The sequence below is a fragment of the Rhodamnia argentea genome, chromosome 7, assembly GCF_020921035.1.
Source record: "Rhodamnia argentea isolate NSW1041297 chromosome 7, ASM2092103v1, whole genome shotgun sequence".
Classification (NCBI taxonomy): Eukaryota; Viridiplantae; Streptophyta; class Magnoliopsida; order Myrtales; family Myrtaceae; genus Rhodamnia; species Rhodamnia argentea.
The window spans coordinates 24,245,580-24,253,930 of NC_063156.1; the positions used below are offsets into that span (position 1 = coordinate 24,245,580).

At 40.5% G+C, this 8,351-nt stretch overlaps 1 protein-coding gene across 3 annotated transcripts; it reads right to left on the bottom strand.

Moving 5' to 3' along the window:
• Positions 1-294: 294 nt before the first annotated feature.
• Positions 295-4,812, bottom strand: LOC125316072 (CDT1-like protein a, chloroplastic). 3 transcript variants are annotated; one of them, XM_048283090.1, is made up of 7 exons: positions 4,486-4,812; positions 4,254-4,373; positions 3,733-3,958; positions 2,068-2,805; positions 1,248-1,449; positions 1,058-1,148; positions 295-427 (listed from the first exon to the last, which is right to left on the bottom strand). In XM_048283090.1, the coding sequence occupies exons 1-7, from the start codon at positions 4,605-4,607 to the stop codon at positions 373-375; spliced, it is 1,554 nt and encodes a 517-aa protein (XP_048139047.1). In that variant the 5' UTR covers positions 4,608-4,812; the 3' UTR covers positions 295-372. The 3 variants fall into 3 exon arrangements, with proteins under 3 accessions (XP_048139047.1, XP_048139045.1, XP_048139044.1); XM_048283088.1 differs by having other exon boundaries at positions 1,248-1,443; positions 4,254-4,379; positions 4,486-4,811; XM_048283087.1 differs by having other exon boundaries at positions 4,254-4,379; positions 4,486-4,810.
• Between the last annotated feature and the right edge of the window lie 3,539 nt (positions 4,813-8,351).

Consider the following 8,351-nt stretch of genomic DNA (forward strand, 5'->3'; position numbering starts at 1 on the left):
TGTGAATGGTAGCCGATAGCGGTCACTTGTCTCCTAATTATTAAAGCTGATCAAACATAAAACTTGTTGTAAAAAACTACTTATAATATAATGCACGTAAGGAAATATGCATGTGAAAAAAACGTACAGTTGCAATGAAGAAGAATCAAGAACGTTTATGGACCGAGTACATGTAGTTAGGGAATTTGTTGCATCTGTTTAAAATTAGGTGGTAATCAGGGAATCTGTTGCATCTGTCAAAAAGTACAACCTTGACTACATATTGAAGATGCAAGCAATGTCAACTGGACCATTTCATGCACTTTCTCCTCCTAGTCTAATTTGCAACAAAATGAAATACCTGCTGTAAGTTGCAGTAGCTTCCCAACGTTGTCAACTACTAATGAGCCTTGCCATAATTGACTCCAGCCTTGTCCCTTCCTTAATGCTGCAGGTGACCGCAAAGGAAGACGAGTTTCAAGATGTGGCCACAGCATTGCAGCAAGAGAAATGGCATGAAGTACGATGTATGTGTGAACTCGCGATTTAATACAGTAACAGCAACAAAAGGTTTAAAAGGACTCTGTCATGATGCATATGCAGAAGATAATGATGTTTTATTAATAGTAGTGATAATATTGATAATAAATCTCAGCAATGACCTCAAGCTGTCAGGGAGAAGAACTCTTACTCTGAAATATGAATTGCTTGATCAAGCTGAAGGAAATATGAAGAGAGCTTTATGAAAAGGAAAGTCTTTGTAGGAAGTCTGAAAGTATGAGCTAAACTCAGAGATAAAAATCTATCAGCAAATATTGCCCTGGCATCATTTACAACACTAAAGAGTTCCCACAAACAATCCCATGCTCTTTCTAACCTCAGAAAAGGCTCTCTCTGTATCTACCCTCACAACTACATAAAAGTCCTATTGGGACATCCACGTAAGCAACTTGATAACTTTTTGAAATTCCACTTTCTTATGTTTCTTCTGCCAAATTTAAACCCAGTAACTGTGTATATTCGGAACAAGCAAATAACAGTTTTGTGCTGTAATTACAGGAAAGCATTAGGGTTTCACCTATACACAATATCTCCGCTATGTGTTGATCTGCGGCAGAACCAATCAGGAAACAATTTCTCAAGAAGCTCGACCTGCTCTTCAACCTCCTCTGCAGACAGGTTATTACAATCATCACAAATTGAAGTTTGATCAAAAGTAACTGAAGCTTGATATAAAGTAATTACACAGCTAAAGAGCATTTACACACTTCTCTCGAGAACTTCAAAGTTATTAATTATTATCTTGTGCACGAGCTCTTCCCTTGTGATTGAAGAGCAGCCAACCGACTGGAAAACATAATTTACTGTGGCAGCAATTCCATTCAAGTAAGAAAGGTCCTGGCACATTCTTAAACTTCTTTTGGTCGAAATTTGGTCCTTGGAAAGATGACCGCTCTCATTCTCCTGTGACTGTAAATGTCAAGGCAATACTGTTGGGAAGCGACAAGCACGAGTTGTCTCTAAGAGAAGTGAGCAAAAGTAAAAATAACATCACCGCAAAAATGCAAAATGAGCACATTGTTATCCTTAAAAGCATAATGGAGGGTCTACAAAAGCACCATAGATCCTGTTCATGTAATAAACTCCTAATATAATTCTCAATAATGTCTACCATTTAACTTCACGTTTATATTCTTTTCATACAGATTTATCCATTTATTTACTTACACTCACAATTTTCTGCTAAGATTCAACTAATAAAAGGAAGATAATCTTTTCAATCCTGCATTTTAGCAAACAATTCTTAAGAAGCTTCATCATCATTGACCAGCTTTTCATCTTATTATGGACGAGCGCTTTGAGGGGCACCATGTCGGCTTGTCCTAAATTTTCAACTTCTACTTGAGGAAAAGGGGAAAAGGAAAAGCTGGTCCAACTTTATCAGTAATGTCATATGTAGTCCACGTCATAAATGAGAGTATACAGACAGGACACAAACCTGCAGCCTTGCCAGATATTAGACTTGGCCTTGATGCTATGTCTACAAAGAAATGACAGTGAAGCAAACTATGTAACTGCGTTACCCACCTGATTTGATACCGCTGCAAAACCTGAGAGATTCTTTTCTTCCACAAGTTTCAGAGAGCATGGGCTGTAATTATGGACATGCTTGCAGGTCTCTGATCTATCTATGGAACTTCTCTCACCTTTCGGGGAAGAGAAGTTCAAAGACCTTTTTGCAGGCTTCCAACATGACTGGCATTCTTTGCTAGTCATTGATTTAATATTGCTGTCACAACCAGATATTGATCTCTTTGGTGTCATCTGTGCCGGTGTGTCAATCGTTAAATTTTCAGAAGATGAGGAAAACCTGACTGCAGGACTTTTCTTGGTGATGGGGTCAACAGATGAGCAAGGATAAGGCGATTCAACTGAGGGAACAATGAAGGTGGATCTACGACAACTGGAAGAAGCTTCTTCCTCCGTACTGATATTGTGGTTGATCTCACCTATAGGTTCAAGGCATACACCATTTAAGAGTCCCTCTTGTCTTCCTTGCAATTCCTGATTGGTAGGATTGGTGCATGAGGAAGAAGAAAAGGTAACTGGTGATGCTAAAAGTTGAGTATTCTCTGATACAACAACCTTCTGAGAAAAGTGTCTGCTGAAAGACTCAGGTAAACCAGATGCCTCTGACAATATTACACCACCAGCAACTGATGACTGACGGTGGAACACAGAATCTCCAAGAGTATCTTGGACGTCGATGATCTGATTGCCTTGGTGTAACGGCCCAGGCAAAATGGCCTCTGGAACAACAGAAGCCTGGTGGAGGACACAACACAATAGCTGGTGAATGACCAAATGTTCAACTCTCCATTTTTTTACCAGAAGTTGAATGAGCACATAAAGAAAGTCAATTCAGAAAAATTATACAGTACACTCAACCTGACATATTGATGCAGGAGCACAATCCTATTTTAGTAGTTTTTAAGTTTTTTCTTCTTTATTTAGTCTTTTCTCATATATTCTAGGGTTATAAGTGGTCATGTGAGTATTTAATTCCACTCGATCATTGAGATTATAAGTAGTTAATTAGATCAAGGGTTGAGATCACCTTACGTCTTTAACCCTAGTATAAATAGGTATTTATGTCTCTTTGTCATTAGTGTTGCCTTATTCAAATCAACTCTATTTTAGCCCTGTATTGATCCTTTTGCTATTTTTTACTTCTCCGACTACATCAATTGGTATTAGAGCACTTTTTCAGGGTTTTCCCTACATCACATACAACATTGTATAATCTGGCATAAAAGCAGTCATTTGACAAGAAAAAGGAACCTTTGCCACAAATGCTAATGAAGTTGTAGTTCTACTTCAAAGCAATAATGACTCAAATAAGGAGCTAACAGAAGCATTTTGTTTATGCTGCCATCTTATTTGATCAAGTCAACACATTTTCCTTAGTAGAGTCAGACGAATATATAATCAAGTCAACGAATTGATTTATGTTGTGGGCTAAAGCTCTCTTAGTCTCTCAAAATGTCAAAGCTATAAATGCAGCATAATTTGTGCAAGGACTTCAGTTCAGATGATATGGAACTTTACTTCTCATTCCCAACCAATTCAATAGAGCAAAACCACTATCAATTTGTTAAAAGCTTGTCTCATTCCATTTGTCAAAAGTTTGTCTCATTCAAATGCTTTTCACAATGATCTTAAACAAGAATTACAAGAAAATGACAGTAGTACCTCCGGATGATCAGTAAAATAATCAACAAGCCTCAACATGAAAAGTTCCCGCAGTTCCACAAAGCCAGATTGTTCATGGCGCATCTCTATGGCATCAAGTTGCACTGTGATTTTCATATCTGGCCTCATGCATAAGGTTTTCTTATCGTATATAAGGAGCTTCTCTACCCGTATGGCTTCAGGAAGTATGTATTTAATCTGTGCAAGATGGCTGCATAGAAATTTTCTGAGAGAGGGAGAAGACATTGTCAGCAGGTAAAGAAAAGATGCACTGAGAAGATCCCAAATAATAGTTTCTATGAAAATCACACATGTTCATCAAATTCCTCCCTCTTTTGACCGGAAAGAAAAAGAACCATGTAAGGGACTACAGTATAAACTACACTAAAATCATCAATATCAAGTAGACAAGATAACATGCTCAGTACATTCAGAACTTCAATGACAACAGCCTTCACTGGACGAAAACCTCTTTCTAGCATGAGGATACGTGTGAAGGTGACATATTGCTAAGCAATTACCTTTTTGCAAGAACTTCCACCTGAGCACTGACATTCCAAAACGTGGGAGACTTCTTACACAGATTAAGCAACCTCAGCGAGCAGGTCATGTTATCAAAGAGCTCCACAATTGTCTCGTACCTAAAGCTAAAAGAAACATCGCCATCATCTTCACTAAATAAAAAAATAATAAAAAAATAAAATACAACACATCCTCGACAGAACAAGCAAAAAGCATCGTCTAGGTCCTTACTTCTCTGCGACTTCAGTCTTTCTTCGCAGAGGCTCGCCGGTCTTCCTAGGCGTCTGCAACGCAAACCCAGATTCTTCCGAGCTCGTTACCATTCCGCTCGTCTCGCATTTCTTCTGATCCATCGTTAAACCGCGATTCTACAGAACCGAAGCTAATCGAAAGCGAAACGATCTCAAATTGCGGAATGTGTGGAAGATTGAAGCGAAGAGGACCTGCCTGATTGGGAGAAACCCTAGGTTCTGTCTGATCTGAGTGAAGAGGGAGACTGAAGTCGTGAAGTGGAAGAGAGGGAAAGGAAACGCAGATTCTTTGAAACCGATTTTGTCAGACGAAACTGCCCTCGCCCACGATTGTAGATACTGTAGACTGTTGTGCTACGCCCACTCCTTTTTCTGCTTCCGCCAGGTATATTTCTCGACCGTTGCGACGCACTTTTGCTAATGGACATAAACGGATTTGGGCCATCATGCGCGGACCAGGCCCAATAAGTTTTATCTGGTGCGATGGTGTGTACACGACATTGCTAGCGCTACCCAATTTTAGAGGCTTTATCGGGCCGCCGAGGTCGCCAGGGCCTTGATGATGGCCGGGCTGAGATCTGCCCTCTCGAGGGTTGCGACCAGCAGGGGCGTCACAACTGAATCAAGAACTAAACTGAATCAAACTGAACTGAAATTTCGTTCATTTTTAGTTCAGTTCAGTTCAGTTCTAGAAAGAAACACGATTTATATTTCTGTTTCGTTTAGTAAACTGAACCGAACCATAAAAATAAAAACTCGAGCTCACAATCGCCGGCCAACGCGAGGGGTTTCGAAGCCTTCATCCGCCACTCACCTACAGCCGCTGACCATCGCGAAGGCCTCAGCAAGCGGAGAAGAAGACGAATAGTAGAATAAGAAAGACAAAGAAAGAAAAAAAATAAAAAGGAAAAATGAATAAGAATTAAAAAAAATGCAAAACGATATTATTTCATTTAAGATCGGACAGGTTGGCCATCGACCATGTCACGTAAAATGACAAACGCCGATTGGGCCGCTATGTCGGCTCCAATCTAAATTGGACAAACCGATCGCATTGAAAAATTGTCGGAAGGTTTGGGAGTTCATTGGTTGAATTGAAAATTTGATAACCGAATTAGCCGACGCACATAAGTTTATGACTTTACGAACAATTTTTCCTAATTTTATGAAAAAATTACATAAATATAATCCATGACCAAAATTTAGAAATTGTCTGTGTAACTATCCATTCAATAAAATGGCCGATCACATTGATCACCTGACTAAAATTTACTTTTGGTAAAAAAATGATCCTTTTTGAATCGATGTGTCTTGAATTTTTGTGTTTAGCTTTTTTGGCAATCCACGTGTTACGAAGAGGAGGGAGGAAAAAAAAAAGATCAGCTCATCAACGAGGAAGTCAACCTGACAGCACCATCCTCGTCGGACAACAACTCGATAGGCTCGCCACGTGAGCATGAACGGGGGGGGCGTTCATTGATATCTTTTCTTAATTTTTGTTGTCGAAATTAATATGATTGCCACCAAACGGATCTCCCATCAGGGACCACACGTGGCACTAACTTCGGCCATCCAGCTGGACCTTGACTTTGATCGAGCGAGACGAGATTTGCAACAGCAAGGATCTGCAAGCACGTCGCGCCGGCTTCCACGTGGCAATATTTCTGGCCGTCCAGTGCGTTCCAGTCAACCTTCCGGGAAGGGACACAGAATTCCAACCCACCCCCTAACCCCACCAGGAAAAAAACACAAAAAAGCAAAAAACCTCAATGATCACGAGCCCTGTCTGGCGGCAAACGCTGCGTGACGTCAGCTCAGGGCCTAAGACGGTAATTTCGCCTGGCCGGTGCAGATCAGAACCAGCGCCCGCCACGTGTAGGCCCGACGCGTGTCGCGCTCCGCATCGCTCCTTTATCATAGTAATTTCACAAAAAATATCACCGTCCCTTTGCGAATTGACCAATCGGAGCCCGGATTCAGATCCGCTCGAGCAGGCAGCGCGCAGCAGTGACGTCATGGGCGAGCCTAGCCACGTGTCCGTGTACGTGGAAGGACGGAAAGCGTTGGGCGGTGGCCAGGTGGCGTGTGTACGCGGGGTTGAGGGCACGGGTGGGCCCCACGCATCGCAAACCCCGCGAAACGTGGCCGGAAGATTTTTTGGTCGCGCGTCGTGATCCCCGACCTGTTGGTTTCACCAAAAAGCAAGCGATTGGATCCTCTTCCTTCCCCCCCGGCTTTTATTCCTTTGTTCCGATCGAAGATGCATGGATGCCCGTGATCTAGTCGAGATTGTTTTGTTAGCTTTGGAAGCCGTCCTCGAATTTTTCATCACGTGGTGAGAACATTTCAACGATAATAATTTACATATTACAAAAGAGTTTTACCTTTTTGAGATTCTTATTAGTTATCGCTGTATATTTAATTTTGAAAATGTCGCGCTTATAATCAACCGAAAATCAAACCACTCGAGCTTACTAAATTAATTTTGTGAGAATAGGCGATTTGGTCTTTTTCAATTTGAAGTTTTGCTTGGAGGCTTTTGATATATGTTTTTATATTTTCCACTTTATAAGAACAAACCAACCGAATGCATAAGATTCGAGTTGATAAGTTTGAGTCGTTGCTTCCGACTTTTGACCCAGTTCATGAAATATTTCAGTAGATTATTCCGTAAACACTAGGCTTGGGTATCTCGGTGGTAGATGTTCTTGTCATTAAAAAGCAAAGAATCAACAACCATTTAAGGCATCGCGATTGGATGTCATCTTTATCTAACTTTGGAATGTGCATTTTACAGCGTTACAAAAATTCAAGGATGTCTTTACTTGCCGATACAAAATTTGGGACAGGAAAAACATATGATAGTACAAATATAACCCCCGATATCTCCTTAATTACATTGAAAAGCGAGTTATATAACTATAGGAAATTGACAACCGTCTAAGCACTTGCGGGGAGCCAATGACATACGGTACTATTGACTGGTGAACTAGAAATGCATCATCATACTAGTCAAATGCTATTGATGAAGAAAAAAGAAAGAATTGTGATCGTTCGAACCGGACCGACCTTGCTAAGAGGTGATCATTTAGTTTACAGATTGGTTTTACATGTAGCCTTTTACGAAAATCGAGAGCGAATTATTCGAACAGGTGAATCAAACTCAGCATTTGGGAAGATTGTACGACAAGTGTATGGTATAGTACATCTTTCTGGTTTTATAGCATCAAAACAACGTTGTGCTCGGTGGGGTCTCCTGACGTATTGGCCATGGACTCCACATGCAAGACACGTGTCCACGAAATGGGTCGTGCTCCTCACTAATCATTTGTATTCCCCCGCGAACAAATTGGGACCTTGCCACGTGTCGGTTCTGCTGCTTCTCTCCCGTTGCAACACGATATGTCAAAAACAGGAAATTTGACCTCGGTTGGCTTGTCGTTCTCCGACAGTAATTTGAAACAGACACACTATTGTTAGCGGTCGAGGGTAGACTAGACACTGGTTATTTGAATTTAGCCCAAAAAATATATATATTTTCCACGCACGTTTATTATATTTATGAGTGTGGTTATTAACTATGTAATTTGTTTTAATTAGTTAGTCAAATTATTTTTAATTCCTGTAATAGTCTACATTTGGGGAATGCTGATCAAGTGGTTTCGTTGTTTCTGGAAAAGTATGGTCATGCGAGATTATTAGCCGAGTTTTATTATAAACATATGTTCATTTCTCGTGAATTAAAAGAGTTTGGACATGAAAGAGAACTGCCACGTCCGTCTCAAGAATATTCAAACGTTTAATTTGAAATTACCGTGAATTTTAAGAAAACTGGCAGGCAAAGAC